This window comes from Mustela nivalis (genome assembly GCF_964662115.1).
Source record: "Mustela nivalis genome assembly, chromosome: 13".
In the NCBI taxonomy this organism is placed as follows: Eukaryota; Metazoa; Chordata; class Mammalia; order Carnivora; family Mustelidae; genus Mustela; species Mustela nivalis.
In genome coordinates this window covers 74,050,216-74,074,103 of record NC_139032.1, presented here as the reverse complement: position 1 = coordinate 74,074,103, position 23,888 = coordinate 74,050,216, and the positions used below count along the sequence as shown (strand labels likewise).

Below are 23,888 nucleotides of genomic sequence, written 5' to 3'. Positions count from 1 at the left end.
GCCACGGTGGAGAAGGCAGGGGATGCCATGTGGCCAGGAGCCAGACAACTCTATTCTGGGTGTAATTCTCCATCATTGAAGCTCTACCAACTCACAGTAGTTATGCAGGTTCTCCACACGCTGGACGCCACCTTGTTTTTGCCTGACTCAGTTTCCCCATTCGCATGATGAGTGCACTGGAGTCTAAGGCTGTGACAGAAGCCAGACCTCCCCGAGCAGGGTGTGTGCCCCTTCTTGCACAGGCTTGGGACCAGTGCCCCCATCTGTGTCCCAAGGCTCGGCCTGAGGACCACCCCACCACCTGCGAAGGCTCCGCTCACTCACCCCAGTACTTCGGCCCCCTGAAACAATGAGAAGGGTGGGTGCAAAAGCTCTAATCGCAGTGTGTAAATAATGACTCGTTAACTCCCACTAGAATAAAACTTCATTAAAAGACTCTGCTCATTAGGAATGAGGGTAAAGGAGCCTCAAGCTGAGCTTAAATACACTCTCCACAAATGCACAGATGTACAGGTTGTTAATGGAACTAAGGCACACCTAAGCCATGACTTCCGGGGCTGCGTGGACCCCGCTGCGGAGGCTGACCACTGACCCAGTCCACCAAGGCTACCCATGTGCCCACTCCTGATGACCTAAGAGCTGCAAATGACTCTTCGCTACTCACAGGTGTCAGCAGGCCCCTTCTTGGCAAGGCTTCCAAGTCCAGTGAGGTTTCTGCCTCCCCCATTGCACCAGAGCTGCTCTTCCCAAGGCCTCCCATGACCTCCATGCTCCTAGAGCCAATGGTCCCTTCTCGTCCTCGGCCACCTCGTCCTCTGTCGGCAGCCTCGGATGAACCTCCTTCTCCCCCGTCAAACTCTGTGTGCCCTTTGGCTCTGTGCTCAGCTGGGGGGCCTCCTACCTCCTACCCTTCTCTGTCCCCTGCTGATTCCTCTTCGCCAATTCTTCACCCTCATACCCTGACATGCCCCAAGGATCCGTTCTAGAACCTATCTTTATCCACACTCACTCCCTAAGTGATCTCATCCAGACTTGGGCTTTTAAATATTAACAATGTGATGATGAATCCCAAATTCCGTCTCCAGCTTGGATCTGCCCCCCAACTCCAGACCTACATACATAACTGCCGACTGGACACCTCCCCCTGGATGCCCGAGAAGCACCCATATTTAACAGGCGACAAATGAGCTACTGCTATACCCCCTCCCCCAAGTCCAGACAATCCTGACTCCCATCCCAGTGCTCCTTCGGCTATACCCTGCAATCCACGATACCACAATCAAACAACCACACACTTCTCGATTTCAGTTAGGAGCAATTCCAACCCTCCAGCTTTTCGGGCCCAGACTCTAAAACCAACCTGTCTTCCCTCTCCCTCACTCCGTACTAATGATAATGAGTCCACTAGAAAATCCTGCCACCTCCACCTGCAACATGTGTCCAGAACCTGACGACCCCTTAGCAACCCCCGGTCCCCGCTGCCCTCCCCAGCCTCCCGTCTCGTCGTCAACTACACAGCCAGTCTCCTGCATCTACCCCTGCCTGACACCCCAAAGTCAACATTCAAACACGGCAGCCCGAGGGACCTAGTTAAAGCAAGCCAGGTCATGTCACCCCTGAGCCTCAAAACCCATTATGGTCCCAGACCTCACCAGAGCAGAGTCCTGACCCCCAGAGCTCCCCGGGACATGCCCCAGGAGCCCACTGCCTTCACCAACACAGCCCCTTGCAGGCCACACCAGTCTCCCTGGTGTGCCCTGAGCACAGGGGCCTGGGGCCTCTGCCCCTGCTCTTTCTCTGCCCTTCCCAGCTGCCCCCATGGTTAGTGCTCATGCAAACATCCCCGGGCCAGCGGAGACATCCTAGCTGCTTGATCTACACCTGCACACAGCTCACCCCAGTCTTCCCCACCCCGTCTCCCCACTTGACCCGTTCTGTTCACTACTCATCCCGCACTCACCCACCCATCACCTCTTGTCCCCTTTGCCGTCTGTCTCCCCGGCTGGAACGTGAGCTCCAGGAGGACAAGGACTCTCTCTTGTCCGTCCCCTGTCACCTCCCAGTGCGGACAGCTGCACCTGGCACAGGAGAAGCCATCAGCAGGTGCCTATTCCCTGAAGGAGCCACGCAGTGAGTTTTGGAAAGGGTGGAATGAGCATGGCCTTCAGGGTGTCTCTCCCTCGCCCTCCACCCGACTCACAAAGAACATCGATGGTTTAACCGCGTCAGTTAACGTTCAGAACCGAAGTCGGCGCGGTCCACCCCCGGGCCCTGGGCAACCACACGGCCCGGAGATGTTCAATCGGAGCCCCATTCTGAACAGAGAAGCTTATTCCACAAGGGCTGCGTTCTTATCCTACTCCTCTCCGGCAGGAACTTTCTCAAGTGTAATGCACTCTTCCGTCCTCCCTCCTGAAATGCTAAAAGAGGGCAGCCGGACGATGCTCTGATCCCAAGTCTTTTTCTTCTCCCGCTCTGCTGAGATATTACTGACACGTAAAGATATGGAAGGTGCAGGTGCACAGTGATGATCTGTCCTGCAAGGGGGCACCAACTCTCAAGCATGCAGATGGGACAGGATGTTGAGCTCCCAGGGCAGCTGCTGTCTCTGACATCCACCCGGAGCCTGCGGCCTCGTCCCCACGGTTACTGGGAAAGCCCCCCTGTGCCTCTAACAGGCTCCGGCTGCGAATCTGCCCTCTGATTCCACGTGGCTGAGAGCCCTTCAGCCGTGAAGGCTCTATCCAATATCCGTGTATCCCTGTGCCTGGCCCCTAGCGGACAGCAGCTAACGTCTGCTGAATGACACAGACATGTCAGCGTGAAGGTGGAGGTGACTGTGGCAAGGATGCTGTCACGAGGGGAGGAGGACAAGGGCGGCTAGTCTGAGGGGCTCTGAGTGGCTGGGACAGGCTGCGGGCACAGTGCTTCACCCCAAGTCCAGGCACCGCCCCTGTTCCCAATGCCTGATAGATGCTCATTAGAAAACTGAGGATCAGAGACACCGAGTGACTTTTTCAGGGTCACACAGCTTTCCACGGACAGAACGGGATGCACCCAGATCTGCCTGACTCCATCCCCTGGGCTTTTAGTCGTGCGGATGATTCGTTTTCCCTTCTCAAAAGGAGAGATGATTAAAGAAACAAAAACACAGCACTTGTTGAATGAACAAAGTCTGGCTTATCAACCAGAAACTCCCAAGAGGTGGGGAGCATACCCCCTCGTCTCTTCCTGTATCCTCAGCATCCTGACGGAACGGGGCACATGCCAGATACTTAACACAGTAACAGAGAAATGTAATAGAACTACGGCATGAAGGGTTCCACGTCTGCTACGGAGGAAGTGCCTGGGCTTTATGTTCCCTGTCGACCTCTAAGTCCCCTTGACGCGTTCCAAATTGGCTGCCATGTGCAGTAGGACACACAGTCTCCTGTTTTTGGTGACAAGGACAGGAACCGTAACAGGAATAAAGGCTGTGGTTTCCACCAGCCTGGAAGGACCAGGAGAGAGAGAGAACCTACAGCGAAACCCCACTTTCCACAAACCCCAGTAACGAGGCCTGCGTCTGTCTGTATTTACTATTCCGCCCGTGTTTCAAATCTTCACACCATCACCCATGCCTTCGTAACCCTCAGAATTATCTGCACTTCCATTTGTCATGTATCCCTGATATATTTTAATAAATAGTCAAGGAGAAAAGATGAGATTAATAGATTACAACTATTAACCTATTAAACAACTCTTAACAGTCTAGAAATTCAAAATAACCTACAATGCATAAATATATCATTAGTTTGAGATAATTCCCAGGCACTTAATTTTCCTTAGTGTATATTTTCAGTCAGCCACGACGCTGGGTAATACTAGTTCAGAAAGGCAGCGTGAAGATTTAAATATTAAGACTGAATTCCCTGGTTAATTTAAACCGAAAAGAGAAAAGGCAGGAGTCTTGAGCAATGCTGTCAAGTCACAAACTCCGACATGTGGCAGGACAGGGCCCTCCAGGTAAAGCTGGGAACTTCTCTTAAGAGAATCAAGGCACAAGGAAGGCTGGCCTGGGCCGTTAGAAAGAATTACCATGAACAGCATGTTAAGGAACACGCCACCTTCGCTGGAAAGGTGGGTAGCAGTGGGGCAGTCTGAACCCATCAGCAAGGCGCATGGTCCTTTCAACACTCACCCTGTTGAGGGGTTCCCCTCACCCCATGGTGGCAAAGCTGCAGACTCCCGTTTTCTCACCAGGACAGAACTCTCTCACCAGGTAAGGTAGGGAAGGGGAGGCCCCCGAGGGGTTCCTGCCTGTCGTCTTGCACAGATCCTCTGGGCCAGCCACAGGCTCCCATGCAGATCCCAGGGTGCAGCCAAGTCAACCAGGGGAGACTGAGGCAGCCCCCAAGCTAGTCCTCATGCTGGATGATGAAGAAAGATTCTCCTTCTGCCACTAATGCGATTTCCCACTGAGGCTGTGACTTTGCTACTATCCCCTCCAGTCCCCTCTCTGACGCCCAGCACCTCTGACCACTGTCTCCTTGGAATGAAAGATAAAGAACTTCCCGAGAAGACCACGGCGCTCCCACCATCCTGCCCACACTGACCACAAAGGCCCGGAGCTCCCCAGCTGCCGGCCTGCCAACGTGTCCCTGACCTGGTCCAGGTCTTCCCGAGGTGCTGAGGGCTGGGCTCTGCCAAGCTTCCTAAACCACCTACACCCCTTCCTCCTCACACGTAACCCCGAGAAGTTAACACGATCCACTCAGGGCCGCTTAAGAGATTCGAGGGCAGAGATACACGTAAGGAAGGCAGCCAGCCTGGCCCCCCACACACAGAGAGGCTCCGTCAGTGTTAAGTTCTTTTCTCCTGTCCTTACCAAGCATTCGCCAGACAAAAATGTAGAAAGTCTGGTCAAACTATCAAAAACATCAGCTCTCGGGCCACGGATGGAGTACTCATAAATGAATGCAGCGGGGCAATTTTAGGGTCCCCTGAAAACAGAAGACATGGGGGGCATGGCCACCCTCCTACACCAGCAGTGACAGGAGGGGGATGAGGACACACGCTGCAGCTAAGTTCACCGCAGGATGGGCAGAAGGGAGTGATCAGGAAGGTAGGTCTGGAGCCTACGGAGGTTCTGAAACACCAGGCTTTGCGTGGAAAGCTGGAGAAAGCATATAAGCCAGGAGAGAAGGATCTCTTTCACGTGTGGAGCCAGACAGAGGGGGAAGCTGTGGAAATTTCCCGAGTTGTTTTCTCAGATGAAGGGCCTCTGGCATCAACGGCCTCCAGAAGCAGCCAGGCCAGGTCACACTCGTCACCATCATCAACGCTGTGCTTCCTCAGGACAAGAAGCCAAGACTTCCAGACACCGAGTGGTTAAGAACAAGGACCCAACAACATTCTCAATCTGCTCCAGAACACAGAAGGGAGACTCCTGCTAGGAGTGTGCACTGAAAGGAGGTTTCCTAGGGACCGGTCACTTCCCTCCACTGGACTGCCCCAAGCTTGAGAGCCACAGTGCTATTGGGCAAAAATGATTCACCAGTTTTGATGTACATCAGTTTGCATTTCTGCGGCTGTCTCCGCAGGGCAAACCTAAGGATGTGCCTGAATTTTCAAGAATCCGCCCTATCTGCAGAATCTAGGTCTAACAGTAATAGATCAAGCAGAAAGGAAACTCTGCCCACCAAAAAAGCACTGGCCCCCACAGGGGATGAGTATATGAACCCCAGAGTCAGCCTGCGATTTATGATCTTTGTGGCCCAACTTTGCCCCAAAGTTCGATAAGCTGAGAATTCACATTTCTGGAAATCACATCCGAGCTCTAGTAACAGCAACATATACCTAGAGTCAAGATAAAGATGTGCCCTGGCTAGAATATACCCAGAATTCTTTTTTTTTTTTTTAAGATTTTATTTTTATTTATTCGACAGAGAGAGATCACAAGTAGGCAGAGAGGCAGGCAGAGAGAGAGGAGGAAGCAGGCTCCCCGCTGAGCAGAGAGCCCGATGCGGGACTCGATCCCAGGACCCTGAGATCATGACCCGAGCCGAAGGTAGCGGCTCAACCCACTGAGCCACCCAGGCGCCCTATACCCAGAATTCTTAAATAACTCTGTGCTGCTACCGTACTGGTCACTGACTACCATTGGGCCTACTGCTACTGCCAGCTTTTGTGCAAATCAAATTAATTTGTTTAGGGCTACTTTTATTTTTACTGCTGAAAACTAAAATTCTAAACAAGAAGATGTTCTTTAAAAAAATAATTCTGGGGACGCCTGGGTGGCTCAGTGGGTTAAGCAGCTGCCTTCGGCTCAGGTCATGATCCCAGTGTCCTGGGATCGAGTCCCGCATCGGGCTCCTTGCTCGGCAGGGAGCCTGCTTCTCCCTCTGCCTCTGCCTGCCTCTCTGTCTGCCTGTGCTCACTCGCTCGCTCTCCCTCTATGCCTGACAAATAAATAAATAAAATCTTTAAAAAATAATAATAATAATAATAATTCTGTAGCTGCACACACGCGGTGATCAGATTAAGAGTCCACCCATGAAAAATCTTAGCTTCAAGGACAAGACTCGGCTAGGCCCAAAGCTATTTTACTACGCGCGTGACCTTGGACAAGCCTATTGCTTGATTCCCTCTGGGGAAGAGGGGTAGTATCACAACTTCCAAGGGCCATTGTGGGGCCCAAGGGGGATCTATGCATGATCCTGCATAACATAGGAACTAGATTGTGGTCAGCCCTCCACCCCGACCCTCGTCCCTGACTCCAGTCCTTTCTACAGTCTCCAGACTCAAGAAGAACTCAACTGCCATCCCACTTCTACCTCCTCCTGGAAGGGAATCCAGCCTGGTGATGATAAAAATAAACATTTTTTGAATGCCTACTATGGGCCAGGCACTGTGAATATTACTATTATTATACTTAATCCTCACTGACAACATTATGAGAGAAGGTCTAATATCATACCCATTTTACAGATGAGGACATTGAGGTCGGGTAAGTAGCCCAATGTCATACAACCAGGTAGTGGGTAGCCCCAGGACCTGAACCTAGGCAGTCTGGGCTCCTCAACACAGTGCTAATGAGCTATTTGGCCTTTAGTGAGGCTAGAGAAAAGGCAAGGGAGAAATCTGGGAGACGAGCCATGGAGAAGCATACATTTTTTGGATGGACACAATGCTTTGCTGAATCAGATTCCTCAGACCTGAGGAGATAACAGCCTTTCAAAAACTCACTTCCGAGCCAAACTTCTAACGTCCTACTTGTCCTGAACCCTTGGCAACACCTCTTCAATCCTGCCCCTTGCACAGTTTATTCACCTCCTGGCAAGTGGTATGATCCTTTTAAAACCAAATTGTACCATGCCCACCTCTGCTCAAAATCCCCAGGGGATCCCCCTATCTCATGCAGGGTAAAGGTCAAGGTCTTGAGGATAGCCTCCAAAGCTCTGTCAGTCACGTCAGCCTCCTTACTGTAGCTCCAACACAATGTACACACTCCTGCCCCAGGGCCTTTGCACCTGTTGTTCTTTCTGCCTAGATGTGGTTGTCCCAAATGACTGCTCAGCTCAGTCCCTCCTTTCCTTCAGACCCATGTTCAAATGTCACCTTCTGGTGATGCACTAACTCCTTCTGTCACTCCCAATCCCCCACCCTCCCTTCCCCTCCACCCACCTCACAGCATTGTTTATCTTATGACATACCATCCATTTTATGTATTGATTACGTCTCCTTCACTCTTGCTAGAATATGAGCCTCTCCAGATTTCTGTTTTATTCACTGTTGTATTTCCAGCGCCCAGGTCAGATTTGTAGAATGAACCAGTGAGTTTTGGTCTTATCACTTCCCGCACCGCACCCCCAATCTGTATACTAGATCCTGATTGCTAGTTAGGCAACTGGTCCACACAACCACCAAATGAATCCCTTAACCTCTTCTATCCCTGGTTTCTTTATCTCCAAAATGAGCCGGTTACTCCAGATTATCTCCAGAGCCCTATCAATTCTGACAGCCTTCAGTGGACCACCCCCCCCCCAAAAAAAGGGCAGAATTCTTCATTACCACAAGCCTATAGCTACATTTTCTTGATCATAAAGACTGCACTTTCTTAAAACATTCCCCAGTTAAGCCCCACAGCCCCCACGCCTCTTAGCCTAAGTGGGGCTTGGCTGCTGTTGTGCTCCGTGATTTGCAACCTGCGCACCAAGTCAGCATTAACCTCGAGTGCTGGGATCACTGGTCCTGTAAAACAGACCTCGGCTGGGTTACAGAGAAGTAAACCAAACCACATTTGGTTGTTTTGTAGGATCAGAATCACCACCACTCCTGGTCCCCCTCAATTTAACATGAATTCCTTAGCAGTCCATGCTGTTGGTTTTGGGGCTCAGCCAGAGGCCCTCTGGAGAAGTACCAAAATTAGGTGTTCTGGGCCAAAAGACAGGCGCTGGGAAGAAAGCAGAGCCCGGCGCAACAGCCGAGGGGGCCATGGCACAGCCAGGAATGGACGCCCATGTCAGAGGACCAGGGGTCCTTCAAGGTCATTCCCAGCCAGGGCTCAGTTGACACAGCCTCACACTGACCTCAGGGAGCCTCACCCTTGTGTTTCTCCATCTAAAACGGGGACTAAATACGCCTAACATGCTAGAATGCCAGCATGTCTAAATCCCACCTGGCCAGGCCACGATCAAATTCACAACCGGCCTCAGGTTAGGCCCGCATTCAAGTTCTCCTGACGTGTGATGGGTAATTCGCTTTTCGAACTGGGTGCTGGGTCACAATACAATAACACTGTTTTGGTTTCTCAAAGATGCTCTATGACCTTTAATTATACAATCAATACAAACTCACTCGTGGCGCTCCTTCGAAGTCCCTGCCTTCCTCACAAGTCCCTGGGCCATGGCACAGCCCCGGGTCCCTAACAGACTCTTCTAACATCTTAACTGACCACTTCATCCCGAGAAGGGGGAGGGCGCAGTTGTTAAGCACAGGCACCAGAGAAATCAGACCTGGGTAGGCATCCGGGCTCCATCACACACTTCCCACTGGGGAGCCTGAGGCCCGTACATACACGTCTCTGTGCCTCAGCTTCCTCATCTGTAAAGCGGGACTAATAAGAGTACCTCCTTCACAGGGCTGTTAGAAAGACTGCATAAGTTAACAATGAACTAAATCACTTAGCTCTTACTTACTGACATGTAAGTGCTGACTGAACAGTAGTAGTTATTATTATTATTAGAAATTTCTTCTTTACGTCTCAAGTCACACACAACCCTAAGATTTGGGCTGGCATTGTGGCAAGAACACAGGGCTCCATCACTGAGTGTGTGCAAGCTTGAGTAGTCAGGTGGGACAAAGAGATGGCACATGTGCCATGTTCCCCCTCCTCTGACCAGGGCAGGCATCGCTAATCTATCCCTGCACTCTTCTCACTCTGACTGTAGCCTGTTCCTGGTAAGACTCAGTTCAGAACTTCGGGCAGCTACTACCGCTATGGAGGAACCTGCCTGCTGTCTTCCCACCTGCTGTGGGAGAAATTCTACAATAGAAAGTTAAGGACAAGGTGCATGAAAAGTCATGAGAAACAGATGGAGGTTTGTCTCTGTCCACTTCTCTAGACACTCAAGTACCTGCTGAATGACTGACTATTCAGCTTTAAATCCACTGCAGCAGGGGCCCAGTGAACACGGAGGGCGCAGTGGGAGAAGCTAGCCAGACCCTCACTCAAGCACAGCACTGGTGAGTAAAGAAAGTACCCTGCTTGGGCAGGTTTGAGGCCTGACATGTGACCCTGAACAGGGCCATCCCTCCCCCACGTGTCCAGTAAGAGGGTGGGACTAGACAAACCCCAAGGGCCCATCTAGTCCGGACATTCCAACCCAGAAAACACTTGCACTCGCTCCTAGGCTAGAGACTCCCACTGCCCCCATAGACCACAGCCTCATGCACTGCTCTTCACACAAAACTCCACAACCAGGGACCCAGGAGAGAGACACAGGCACTGGGCAACTGCTCGTCCCATGCATCCCTGCCAGCATTCACAGGTCCCAACTTGGCAGCCCACCCCTCCTTCCCAGACTGCCTCCCAGCCCTATATCACCCCCACTTCTTCCACCTCATTCAGGTAGCCATCCCATTAACTCTGAGCACTGCTAGAGGTTTCTGCCCATGGACGTGACACCCTAAGGGGAGAGGCAGCAAAAATGATACAAACATGTGGCATGAAGAGCGAGCATGAAGAACCCAGGAGGGACACAGGCCATAGGCCCTTCAAGGAGAGGCGCCGGGAAGGTTTCTCGGAGGCCAGGATGGAGTCAAGAAGGAAGATCAGAGAAAGAACATTCCAGGTAAAGGGAACAGCAGCTGCAAACGTTCTCAGGCAATGTCAGCTGAGGGCAGGGGCTGGCAAACCCCAGATTGTGTATCTATGTCTTATCTGTGTTCTTTCACACACACGGGGGGTGCAGAGGTCATCACAGAGACCTACGGCCTTCAAAGCACAAAATATTTACTATCTAGCCCTTCACAGGTAAAGCTGCTCGACCCCTGGTTTAGAGTGTTACGTACACAGAAGGTCACGGTGGCTAAGACAGACTGAGCAAGGGGGAGACTGATGCACGAGGAGGTAGAGGGAGCAGGCTGTGCTGGGTGGGGTGGGTTTCGATGACCTCCAGCCGGGTATCTCTGCCTCCACGCTGTGCGCCCCCAATCCATCCTGCAAAGGGTTCCCGGGTGATCTTCCCAAAACACACAGCCAAACAGGTTATTCTTTCTCAAAGACCAATGGCTCCCTGTGGTTTCCCAAAGCACGTTCCAAGGAACACTTGCTCTGCAGCTGAACTTCAGTAAGAGGGTTCCTTGGTTAAGAAAGTTTGAGAAACACGGCATTCTCATCTCGGATGCCCTCAAGCATTCACGTCAGTCCATGAAATACTAAGAAGTCCCTCTGCAAAGAAATCTGTTGACTTTGTTTAACCTACTGTCCTTCAAACTTGCTTGGCCACAAACCTTTTTTCCACCAAAATCTCTCAACATTCTGAAGAACTAGTATTCATGGGCTACAGGGGGAATTCCCCTGCCTGGCCTCCGTGCTCTAACCCCAACTCCAGTAAGTAATCCCAGAGCCTGTTCCAGAGTTCCAGATCTCATGTGCGTGGCCTGGAGCGCCCTCTCTGGTCTGTCCTTTGCCTTCCTATTGCCTCTGATGCCCCCAGTAAAGGTGGTCTTGCTGCTCGTGCTCTGCCCTCGCTGAGCGACAGTGGTGGGATCAGCGCTCACATTTACGGAGTGCCTGTGCCACCCACCAGGGGCGGACAGCCACTCTGCAGCCCTGTCCAGAGTTCTTCCTGCCTTCTTTGGTAATGACAGCCCAGCTTTCCTTTAGAGGCTACCCCCCGCCCATCTCCTGCCAGTTCCCAGGGTGAGGACACAGCCCCCATGTGGCTCAGCAGAGTATCCCCTCCCCTTGCTGGGGGGTGACTGGTTCAGGCAGACGAGCACAGGACCCAAGCTGGGCCAATGAATTCCAGACCAGGATAGGTCGGGCGGCTCAGGAGTTCACAACAGAGCAGGCGAGATGGGATTCAAGCCCAGTCCTTCTGCCCACTCTTCTGCTTGTCCTCTAATTTACTGCCAGCCTGAGTGCCCAAAGGCCTATCCGGGATCTAGTCATCCTTGGTGCATCATGGGTGCTCAGCGAGGGTAACAGGAGGGCTGGAAAGTGCTGCCTGTCACCACACATCCTCTGGGGAGGTATGTGTACTTCTCAGCCAAGGGAGCTGGCCTGGATCCCCCATCTCCTTCCAGGGAAGGCAAGGACCAGAGAGAGGTGGCTGTTGGTTGGGAAATGCGGAGAGGGAGGGGTACCACCGGAGGCAAGAGAAAGAGAGTGTACCTGCTTGCGGTGCTTTTCCTTCCGGCTGCACTGGCTCCGTCAGCCTGCAAAAGAAACCCAAAACACCTCTATCAGCCAAGGGAGGGGAGCCCAGATTGCACCCACTGCCACCTTACCAAGCTCCCCCTCAACACCAGTCTTCAGACTGATCCAAGGGGAGAGCTGGTCCAAGCCCAGTTCCATTCTTGCAGGCTGGGAAAATCTGCCCCTAGTGGTAAGAGGGAGTCAGGACACCCCCACCCCCTCACACCACACGCCCCCCCAGGCCCTGCCCCCGGAATTTGCTTGGCCCTTTAAATCTAGCAGAGCACCCATTGCCAACACAAACCCAGCAACCACAGGGCCCTGGGGACTCAGTGAAAAGTAAGTAACCAGCTAAATCTGAGATTGAATTGCACCATTTTTATTTTCATCTGGGATTTCCAATAAAACAGTAGCCGCAGATTTATTCCTACCAACCAGAGGGGGAAAATCCTATTATGTTAAAATATTCTGTTCCCCCAACCCTACTAGCAGGGAGAGACAAGAGAGTGCCGGTTCTTAATCTCTTTCACTTGGGGTTGGGGAGGGGGATGAGGAGATGTGGCTGACCCAATGAAAATTTCAGAAATCATACAATTCTGGATCAGATGGAGAGACTGAGGCCTGGGGCCAGGAGGGAGCTGCCTGAAGTCTCAGGAGGACAGAATGACAAGCATCTGGGGTTCCTGACCTCCCTGCCCAGGCCAGTGCTGGGAGGACCTCTGCTGCAGAGGCTGAAGTAGGCCATGGACATGGAAAGAACGCACGGGTTGTAGCCACTTTCTTTGGCTTTGTTAACGCATTTATAATAATAGTAATCGCAGAATAACGCAGGTTCCAAACTCTGGCACACACGTGTTTCCAAATTCAGAATACTTCCAAGTTTAGAAAGGTAAAGTAGCACATGTGCTCTGTATTTTGCAACAACCCCGGCAGGGTCTGGGCAGCCCCCCACCAACCCCAGATTCGAGCCCGGTGGTATTTCCACAGTGGAACTTGTGCAATCAGGCCCTACGGAGGATGAACGAAGAGAGAATGTCTCTTCTCCCTTCAGGTCAAGTCCGACCACCTCACCAGTCATGAAATTCTTTTTGGTTTTGAGTTTTGTGAATTTCAGGATTGCAGATCTAAAATAGCGACAACAGCTACCTTTTGACGCAGGTTTTTGAGAAGTTACAAACTGGCAAAACCAGATGGCAGGCTTCAATTCAAACAGTCAATATGGAGAAATAAAAGAATTTCACCCAAAGAAGGCCAGATTTCAGCGAGGGAAAGCAGCACTTAGTTCCACGCGACCACAGTCAGCGAGAGCTGCCAGTCCCCACCGCTCCCTCTTGCCTTATACCCAGCCCTCTGGCCTGGCTCCCTGGGGTATCTGGACTCCCTAACCTCCCCTGGGGTGCCAGTGTATGCACATTTAATGCTCCTTATTCAACCCTTGGAAGGGGTCCCCCAACACACACAAGGAAGCAAGGAGAGTCAAAGAATTTTAAGTCACTCGTCCAACATTCAACAGCTACAAGCCCAGGTCTGGGTCACTCCAGGACCCAGCTTCCTAAGCTCTGGAGTATTTTCTCTCCCATCAACATTCAGAACAGCCAATTGGAAAATGAGGTAAACCCACAGCCCCCACTGCCCACAGGAGGGAAATGCAAAGATGAAGGACAAATAAGGAGGCAGAAATGTGAGGCCTGGGAGGGAAAAATTAATGGGATGCTGGTGTATTATTTCAGTGGCAGAAACAAGAAAGCGGAAAATGGTTTGCATATCATTTCACTGGGAGCAAAAGAACAGGATCAATTACAGCCTCCTTCCGACATCTTGCATTCCTCAAAACTTCTACGGAAAGTGAATGGGACGACGTTGTTTTCATCTTCATATCGTGAAGAGGCAGACGTGGTTAAGGGGTGGGTGCAGATTCTGCCCCAGAGAGCTTAAAGAAAATTTTAAAATCCCAAATGATCTCTCATCTTTCCCATTCAACTCTGGGCACGTATTTCTAGCAATTTGCACATATTGTTGCGGGGTTTGGTTTTTTTTTTTGGGGGGGGGGTCCTCTTCCTTCCCAGTTTCACCCAGAGTGGACTGCATGCGGGCAGGGAACACGGGGCTGGGGAGAAGAAAAGATGCTCCGTCTCTGGCAGAGCTAGGCACTGCCACCTATGTTTCCTTTTTATTAGGTTTGCGATGCTCTGCACTTCTTGCCACCAGTGGCAAGACTGAGTTTTGTTTTCCACCGATTTTTATGAAACAAAGACAAAATGCTAAAAATGTTCAAACCGTTGTCCAAAGAAACCCTTGCACAGAAACTCAGGAGAAGCCACGGGAGAAATGGAGCTGCTGGTAGGAGGAGCCTCACCTGGGCAGCTGTGATGCGCCCCGGGGGTGGGGTGGCTCCCAGCGGATCCAGGGAACTGATACAGGTGGGCCTGTGCACGGACAACAGGCTCAAGTGAGAGATGTCCACAACAGCATGTGTCCCCATCACAGCTCCCGTCGGTCAGGGCACATGGGCCTGGCTGGGTCCAGGCCCACCATAAGACCAGGGACAGCCTCTCGGGCCCTCCCTGCCCCTATGGAAGCCCACAGTGCCAAGGGCACCAACCTTCAGTTGCAGGGATCAACCTTCAGCTGAAAGGATCACTGAGAAGCCAGACCAGCTCTGTCCATGTCTTCCCAACTCCTGACCACTTGAATGAAGCTGACCCTCTGACGTGGCCATTTTCCCAGCAATTTCCTATGATTCAACCTAAACCACAAACTCACCTCAACCCAGTGTAACCTGACCCGATTCCCAACTGGAACTCAAATCAAACAGCACAGGGGAAAGCATCAGACAGTGTTGCGTCTGGAGCCCCCAACAGTCCTGCCGTTTCCTAGCTATGGGGTTCTTGGCAAGCCACCTGCACGCTCAAGACCTCGGTCTACCCGCGTGCAAAATGGCAATAATGCCGATCCCTGGACCGATCTTCTGGGACCAACGAGGTAACTAGTGTGGACTATGCTGACTGCACCGCAGATGGGCGAGAGGCGGAGCCGACCTTGCACTGCCCCAGGACTCTCCCCAGCCTGTCCTAGGGTCTGGTCTAAATCCTGGGCTGCAGGAGCAGGTAAGCATCTCACCGGTGCCCACCAGACCCCACAGCTCTGAGGCTTCTTGCAAAGGGCTGGCAGAAACAAAGTCAAATAAAGTGATACAGCCTATGCTAAGCACAGGCCAGCATAGCAACGGCTTAAGCAACAGCAACACGGCAGTGGCTTCCACTGGACCATGGGCTCCTACGGACACAGCTCTGCCTGGTTGTGTCCCTGTCTCACGAGGGGCAGGCTCCTTCCTTTCCCCGGACACAAGGTTCTCGCTGGTAAAAACTAGACGAGAAGCACGAGAGTTAAATCAGATCCTCTCCTGCTGCCTGTGGAAGTGACCCAACCTTAACCAAACCCCACTATGGCAAGTGAAATGGGGCGTGGCACAGTGGGCCCATGAAAAACTCTCCCCCCTCAAGCCTACCACGCAGGAGGAGGGGACAGGCATCCACTTCCCCAGCTCCCCGTAAGGGCATCGGTCCCCCTTTGCCAGCCCCATGCATTCCTCCTCCACCAGTTTCTCTGTAGGACCCGGGCAAAGCTATTTTTGGTTTCATTCGACCCTCCTCTTCCCTCCCAAATGAATGTTAAGTTGTTCTTTTCCATTCTCTTATTAAGGATTTTCTTGGAAAGAAAATATTATTCCAAACCCAGAAATTTTATTTCTGAATTTGTGCAAATGTAAGTTGTAGGACATTAGCTGCATTTCACATTTTGTGCAAATGGCAGAAACAGGCAATTCGTGTGCTACGGGATGGGGGCTGGCCAACGATTTCGATAAAATAAACCCTTTTTTAATTTAAATGCTAATGCACTGAATTAAAATTTAATAACTGAGGAAATTGAAAAGCCGAGCAGGAATATTGGAAATAAATCCAAGCAGAAACAGCTGAAATTAAAAATTCTAGAGAGTGGGAGGATAGCAGCTAAGCTGTCTTATATGATTACATTTTTTTTTTTTTTTCAGAATGAAGCAAAAAAAAAAAAAAAAAATCCTATCTCTCGCTGGCTCTAGGGCAGTAAATCCACAGTGCTGTGATTTATTGCTCAATTTTCCTGAGGGAAAAAGGCTTTCTTTCATGCTGAAATATTTCATAAATTTCAAGCCAGCATAAATTCTTAATTTAAAAGTTATGGAGGTCACATTTAGTGCACTGGTACGGTTCCAAAATCTTAAAGCAATAGCAGCGACCAAAAAAATAGAAAATTTAAAAAAAAAAAAAAAAAAGGCAAAAAAAGGGGTAGAATTGGTTCTTTTTCTTTTTTCTTTTTTTCATTTTGGTTTTAATTCACGAGTCGAAATTTCATTATTAAAGATCCCTCCTGGATGGATGGAACCCAAGCACATGGGGAACTGGTATGTGTTTGGAAATCTGCTGCAAAAGATGAAGAGATAAAGATTTAATTCAATTATAAAAAAGGCTTTTTTTTTTTTTTTTTTTTTAAGCCACTTGAGGAATTTCTGGTAAAAATTTCCTCCCTTCGCTGCCTGGGAAGGGGTGAGGGTGGGGGAGGGTGGCCAATGTAATTGCTTCTCTTAGATCTCCAATCTTTTGTGCACACTGATATATTCATTTGTTATACAGCTGTTCAGCGGCGGAAAGAATGCTGGGGCGCCCATAATTCTAAGCAAATCAATCAAAAATTAATGATTTGTCATGCTTGCACAATGGAGGAAAACAGCTCCTTGGGTCCTGGCTGCCTGATCTCGAAGAATGAAATGCCTTTCTGCGATAAGAGAACCAAGCCGGAGGCTCAGCGAGGCTAAAGCGCCCCTGTGAATGTGGGTGCGCATGGTCCCCTGAGCTCCCAGAGAATGGAGGAGGGCCACCATCTTGAAGAGAACATCTCCAAGATGGTGCCTTGGCCAGTCAAGGACAGACGGAGCAAAGCACATTTCCCTAGAGGTATCCTTGGGATCTGGCCTTCTCCGCCCCCCCCCCCCCACTGCAATGCAAAAAGTGCTTCCTTTTGGGACACATCAGTGACTCCCCCAGCTCCCCAGCCAGATTTGACAGGTCTCTGTTCACTATCCCCCCACCACTCTTAACCCACCAACACCAGCACTTTTCACCAACTCTATGGGATGGGGACCACAGTGCCCCGTATGTGCCCCCAGACCATGTGCTCCTCCTGGACAAAGACCACACCCCACACATGGCTGGGACTCTAGCACCCAGCTTGGGGCCTGCACGCGGCCAATCTTCCAGCAAACAGGGTTGACTCCATTAATTATTATTTCTCGGGAAACACAGATAACGAAGTTCCTTATATGCATTATGAACTACTAAAGAGAACAATTGATCTTAGATAATCAATCACTCCTTTATTCATTCAACAAACATTCCCTGAAAAACCTACTGTATTCAGCTTTGGATGAACAGCCTCAAATCCACTGGGGGACAGTTCCAAACCCCTAACATTTACTGCTTCTTGGCTTCTCTCCAACCTCGGAAGGAAAGATTGAATGTGAACCCACAGGAGAAGCTCCCTGCGAGCTCAAAAGCCTTTCAGGTCTTCTATTCTTTCTTAAGTCACGCGAATGTTATTTTCGCAAGGATCAAATGCACATTACTCCAAACTATGCCTGTGCAAGTCATACATACATATGTTTGAATATAAAAATACCATCTTATATTACCACCATGTACAACTGATCCTGTAGGAAGATGCTTAGCCTCAGCAGTGAGGGAGGCCAAGGGCACTCACCTGAAGGCCTGCAGGAGGCACTGAACCTGTGGGATGCACCTTCCAGAGCCGCGGACTCCGCCCAGAGGGTCACTCTGTCTCCTCCTCTTCACTGAGGATGGGAAAAGTAGGCCCAAACAACCGGAGCCTCATCTGCAAACCCCTTTCCTTTCCAACAGCCAGTGGATCCCCAAAACTGAACTTGAACTTTCTATCCCACTGAGGCACAAGACTCAAATTAGGGAAAGCCATTCACTCATCCCAAAAGTATTTCATGAGCTGCTTCTACACACGAGACACTGTTCTGGGCAGTTGGGCTATATTCCTGCCCTCAAAGCGATTACATTCAACTTCGGGGAGAGAGCAACATTAGGTAGAATAAATGAGTAAAATATATCCTGTGCCCGAGAGTCATCAGTTCTGTGAGAGGAAGACAGAAAGGGAAGGGGGACCGGAGTGCAGGCGCAAGGTAGGAACCACAGGCTTCAATCTTTTTTTTTTTTTTTTTTAAGATTTTATTTATGTATTTGACAGAGAGAGAAATCACAAGCAGGCAGAGAGGCAGGCAGAGAGAGAGGAAGGGAAGCAGGCTCCCCACCGAGCAGAGAACCCGATGTGGGGCTCGATCCTAGGACACTGGGATCATGACATGAGCCAAAGGCAGAGGCTTAACCCACTGAGCCGCCAGGGCACCCCAGGCTGCAATTTTAACCAGGTGATCTGAGCAGGTTAGGCAAACAATGGAAGGGAAGGGAAGGGAGTTGGTGTCTGGGGGGAAGGGAATGGTCAGTGCAAAGACCCAAGGGCACGAGTGTGTGCCTGGTGTGCTCCAGGAACAGGAAGCATTTCAGGACTGAGGAGAAGGGAGGAGGTTAAGGGAGGCCACTGAAGGCCTTTGGCTCGTATCCTTAAAAGTCAATGGAAGGTTTTGGCACACCGACATAATATGACTTCCATTTTTTAAAAGATCCTGGGGCGTCTGGGTGGCTCAGTGGGTTAAAGCCTCTGCCTTCGGCTCAGGTCGTGATCCCGGGGTTCTGGGATCGAGCCCCGCATCGGGCTTTCCGTTCAGTGGGGAGCCTGCTTCCCTTCCTCTCTGCCTGTCTCTCTGCCTACCTGTGATCTCTGTCTGTCAAATAAATAAAATAAATCTTTTAAATAAATAAATAAATTTTAAAATAAATAAATAAATAAATTTTTTAAAAAGCGGTCCTTTCTGGCTGCTCTGCAGAGAATGGACCGGGGGCAAGGGTAGAAGTAGGCAGGAGCAGGTCAATTAGGAAGTCACACTCATGGTTGGGACCAAGGGGGTGAGGAAGTGGCTTCTGACTATGCTGGAAGGTAGGACCAACAAGACCTTCTATAAACCAGATCTGGGCTGTGACAGCAGGTAAGAGTGAGGTAAGACTTGAGAAACCTTCGGCCTCCGCACCAAGAAAAAAGGACCTGTATCTTTCTGGCGCATGAGAAGATAAAAGTCACTGGGACAGCACGTTCCATGGATCGTCACACCACATCAAATCCTCCCAATAACGCTGCGAAGGAGATGCTGAAGCTTACGCATCCCTCCTCGACCACAAATCAGCCAACCACCCAGAAAGGCCCACTGGCTTGCCCAAGGTCACAAAGAAGTCAGTGGCTTGACCACGGCTCACACATCTTCTCACCCAAGTCAATGGCCATTTCCTCTACACGCTTGGCCCTTGCTGCCTAGAAGACAGAGTCAATCCTGGTCCCAAACAATGGAGGTGAACTTGGCCTACAGACCCACCCAGCCCCAACTCGAGCACAGGCCACCCTTGCTTATTGTTCACCGATGTTCTTGGAAAAGACCTATTAAGGGTGATTCTGCCAAGGCCAAACAATAGCTTTGCACATTACAAAAAGGATCCCACTTCCAGGAAACTAAATACATTATAAATTCCCTAATTAGACCTTGTTTCTCAGATCACCTTCGGTGATACGTCTCTAGCATGTGGTGCTTCATTTTTTTTTTTTTTTTTTTTTTTTTTTATTTGACAGAGAGAGATCACAAGTAGGCAGAGAGGCAGGCAGAGAGAGAGAGGAGGAAGCAGGCTCCCTGTGGAGCAGAGAGCCTGATGCGGGACTCGATCCCAGGACCCTGAGATCATGACCTGAGCCAAAGGCAGTGGCTTAACCCACTGAGCCACCCAGGCGCCCCTGGTGCTTCATTTTTAATTCTATATTTGCTTTCCACCCAAACGTGGTTACTCAAAGCCGCAGGCAGCTCAGGGGTCCCAGAGGAGGGGGTGCTGCTGGAGAAGACCTGGAGTCAGACGTGGGTATTTCTGCGGGTCTTCATACCTTGCACAGTAGATGTGTGATTCTGAGAGGGGCCATGGGGGTACCATGCATCTCAAAAATGGTTCCTATCATTCACCCAAACACTACTTGCTAAGTGCCTACTGTGTGCTGGACACCGGAGCTGTTACTAGGAACACAACAGCAGCAAGAACAGTAGGGGAGACGGGCAGTGATTACTTAATTATTTCACACTATCGATTTATAATTACCAACTGAGATCTGTGCTCTCAAGAGGAAGGCCTAGACTCCGCAAGCATCCTTGACAACAGGATCCAAGGAAGCTGTACGGTCAGGAAGAGTTTCCCCAAGGGAAGGATGCTAGAACAGGGCACATGGAGCTCATGCTCCACAGAGGGGAAGGCATGGTCTAGATGCAAATGAAGCTATGAGCTGAGTGTCAGGGAGCAAAGAGAAGGGCACCATCTTGCCCAGCAGCAAAGCCTGGGCCCCTGAAGCCTGCAGGGCCTCAGCCTTCTCTGAAGGCCTTTTCCTCTGGAGGAAGGGACCAGCCCACTGACAGGCCCAGGCTCTGATCTGACCCCAGATCAGAGCCCAGAGGCCAAGGAGGCCCAGACATACCATCAACTAGCCAAGTTTCCAACTGCAAGGGAAAACACAGGGAAATGACCAGTGTCTTTATTCCTCTTGGTTACCATAACCCCCTGCCCTCCCCAAGTCCCTGCTGTCAGAGATCAAGTGTCAAGACATAAATCAGGCTTCCTAGGGATGGAACCAGCACCGTTCGGTCAGTTTCCCAGGCACTGCAGGTGCAGGCAGGACCTTCCCTCTTTGGGGGACAGACTGGAGCAGGACCCTAATGCTGACATCATCACCACCACCACGGTCATGACCATCTCTGTCATACCATCACAGCTGGGGATTACGGAGCACCTGCAAACCAGGCACAGGACTTGGAGCTTCACCCCAAGACTCCACGGGCTGTCCTGATGGTTCGTGCACCTCTTGAAGCCACCACTGGCTATAGGCTGGAGGCAGGGAGGCCAGCATGGAGGCCACCGTCATGTTCCAGGAAAGAGATGCTCTAGAATGAAGGGCTGCTGGGAGCACCAAGATCACCAAGATAGCCTGTGAAGAGGACCCAGGACAGAGCCGGCATGCAGCAGTCACTCAATAAATGGCAGGTTTCCAAACAGACAAATAACGGCAGCTGTGGGAAAATTCATCTTAGGCTGTGAGCAGACGACCTGGTCTCCTCTGGGCACCTGGGAGACACAGAAGTGAGAGATGAAGCTACCTCCATACCCAGGGCCTGATTCGGGGCCCTGAGCAGAAGGGTGGCGTCCTGACCTCAGGCAGAAGGAGCGGTGCCCTCCCCCAGGCTGCTGTGCAGGACTTGCCACCCAGACCCCAAGGCTCGCTCTCGTCCCCAGGTGCCTGATGCCAGCATGGCTGGAGCCCAGAGACCACACATGCATCTCCAGGGTGTTTCATGTACATAAATTCTATTCTCCCACCTGCACTGGATCACAACGGGTTTTATGGCTGCATCCAAAATGGTGAAGCTGTTCCTGGGGCCAGGCCCCGCAACGTTATTGGTTTGGGGTGTTTTTGTTTTTTAATTTTATATTAAAAGAATTCTTTTTTTTTTTTAAAGATTTTATTTATTTATTTGACAGACAGAGATTACAAGTAAGCAGAGAGAGAGGAGGAAGCAGGCTCCCTGCTGAGCAGAGAGCCCGATGTGGGGCTCGATCCCAGGACGCTGGGATCATGACCTGAGCCGAAGGCAGAGACTTCAACCCACTGAGCCACCCAGGCGCCCCTATATTAAAAGAATTCTAACGGAGTAACAGCGCAACTATGAGGAGTTCCCTTCCACCTCTCACCCAACTTCAGGCACGGGAGAGACAAGGTCAGAATTGCGTCTACGAAAGGCCTGCTAGAGGGGGGCAACACAAAGCCGTGAAGACCAGTTAAAGGCTGATGCCAGCGTCCCAGGAGATCAGCTGAGGCTGGACCAGCAGTCAAAACCCTAGGGCCCCCAAAATAAATCGTGATAGCCACCAAGAGCGGCACAACTCAGGTGGGGTGTTAAGTCCTGCCACCCGCGATGGGGACCTTGGCCTCTCAGTGCACTGACCTCTCAGTGCCTCAGTTCCTTCCTCTGTAAAATGGGAGTGATGCTGGTGCCACCTCACGGGCTGCCGTGCAGATGACATGGGCTCATCAGTCACATGCCTGGGCAGAGCCTTCAGGGACACATGGTGCTGGCCTGTACGGTTCGCCCAGCTTGAGGGCCTCCGACAGAGAGAATACCAGCAACCCCAGAGCAGCCAGCATCTACTGAGTGCCTCCTGTATGCCGGCCCTGGGCTCAGGCACTGGGTATACCGCCCCAGTGAATCTCCTCGATCACCCTGGGTGGGAAGAATGGTCCCCAGTCCTGCAGTCCAGGTCCCAGAGGCTTGCAGAGTGCAGGGACCATCTGGAAAGAGGCTTGGCCAGGCCTCCAAGCCCAACACTCTGATTCCAAGTTCATGTTCTCAAACCCTATGCCACGCTGTGGCCAAGGCCCAGCGGGGTGACCTTGGCGAGCGATTTTTCCATCTTTAAGAGTGGACACGCTCCTCTGCGTGCATGAATGCTGCTCTGTTTGTTTTCTTTCCAAAAAAGAAACGCGTCTCAGTTCTTTACAGTCACACACTTAATCTCTCAATTTACAAAAGAGCGAGTCATGTGACTGGATTCCACAAAAATTCTCTCTCCAGGTTTATGATTTTACAGAAAACTCCAGGGAAAACCGCCTGGAGCGAGTTAAAACCAGATCAGCCATAAACCATGTCCTGGTACAGCCTCACCAGGCCAAGACTCAGATTACTCATTAAATATGTGATAAATATTCGCTTCAGATCAGCAGGAAGTTGGGGGTGGGAGGGGGGAATTTTTTGCTTCACAAGGGGGAAAAAAACCTATTATAAATAGAGAAAGTTACAAGCTCTAAATTAGTGAAACTAGAATTGGGGGATGGGGTTTGAAAGTCACCCCCCTTAAGTATTTTTAAGTAAGGCAGTAAAGAAAAAGGCTACTCCTCAAGTCTCTTTGAGGAGATCACAGTAAAGGGCCTGGGCCTCCTGTGACACGGCCACAGTGACGCCACTGTGCCCAGACAGGGATCAGCAGCTACATCACCATTCCAGGAGACCCCTTCCTCTGACAGCTGCCACTGACAAATTCTGCCCATTCCCCCCCGTCCCCTCTGTCCGCCCACCTGCCAGCGAGGCTGCTGGACAGAGAGCCTCTCAGAAACCTTCCAGCTCTGCCCTCTGCAGTCAGGCAGCCTGGGTTCAAATTCTGCCCAAAAGCAGCTCTGAAACATCACCCGTCAGCCTCAGTTTCCCCCGATGTAAAAGAGAGGGAAAATTCCCATGGAACACTACTGCTGGGTGGATAAAAAAGGTAGAAAGTCCATCCCGTGCTCAGCTAGAGCTAAACAATGCTACATGAGCCACAGATCTGGAGGAGGTCAGCGTCGTTACCCTGATGGTGGGGAGTAAAATTAATACATTAAAAAAAAAAAACAAAGAAACCCAAACATATTCTGATCCCTCCAGAGGGGTGTACTCGGGACAGTATCTCCCCCCAGACAATCTGGAGCTGGATGGCTGGGGTTCAAGCCTGGACTCCACCACTTCTGAGCCATGTGCCACTGGGGAAGTCACTTACCCCTAAGACTCGGTTTCTTCGTCTGTCAAATGGGGATAATGACAGTACGCAGTGCACAAGGTTGCGTAGGGGTGAATCAGTTAACATTTATAAAGCTCTCAAAACAATGCCTGGTACATAGTAAAAGCTCTATAAATAGTTATAATTAAAATGAATTATCATTTATTGACCTTTAGCTATATAATTATCTTTCATTCAAATTC

General features: G+C 50.8%; 1 protein-coding gene and 1 long non-coding RNA gene across 41 annotated transcripts in view; one reads left to right on the top strand and one right to left on the bottom strand.

Annotated features, from left to right (window-relative positions):
- Positions 1 to 23,888, bottom strand: part of ZNF618 (zinc finger protein 618) — a 209,949-nt gene that overhangs the window by 72,104 nt on the left and 113,957 nt on the right. For all 40 annotated transcript variants that reach the window (XR_014302338.1, XR_014302339.1, XR_014302340.1 and 37 more), the window contains exon 2: positions 11,882 to 11,925. Coding sequence is in view for 32 of the 40 variants with exons in the window: in XM_082697074.1 (XP_082553200.1) it covers positions 11,882 to 11,925 (44 nt within the window). In the remaining 8 variants the exon portion in view is untranslated. The remainder of the gene's footprint in view (positions 1 to 11,881; positions 11,926 to 23,888) is intronic.
- On the top strand, positions 12,201 to 13,861 carry LOC309846346. Its single transcript, XR_014301858.1, has 2 exons — positions 12,201 to 12,244; positions 13,636 to 13,861. It is a non-coding gene; the product is annotated as an uncharacterized lncRNA (long non-coding RNA).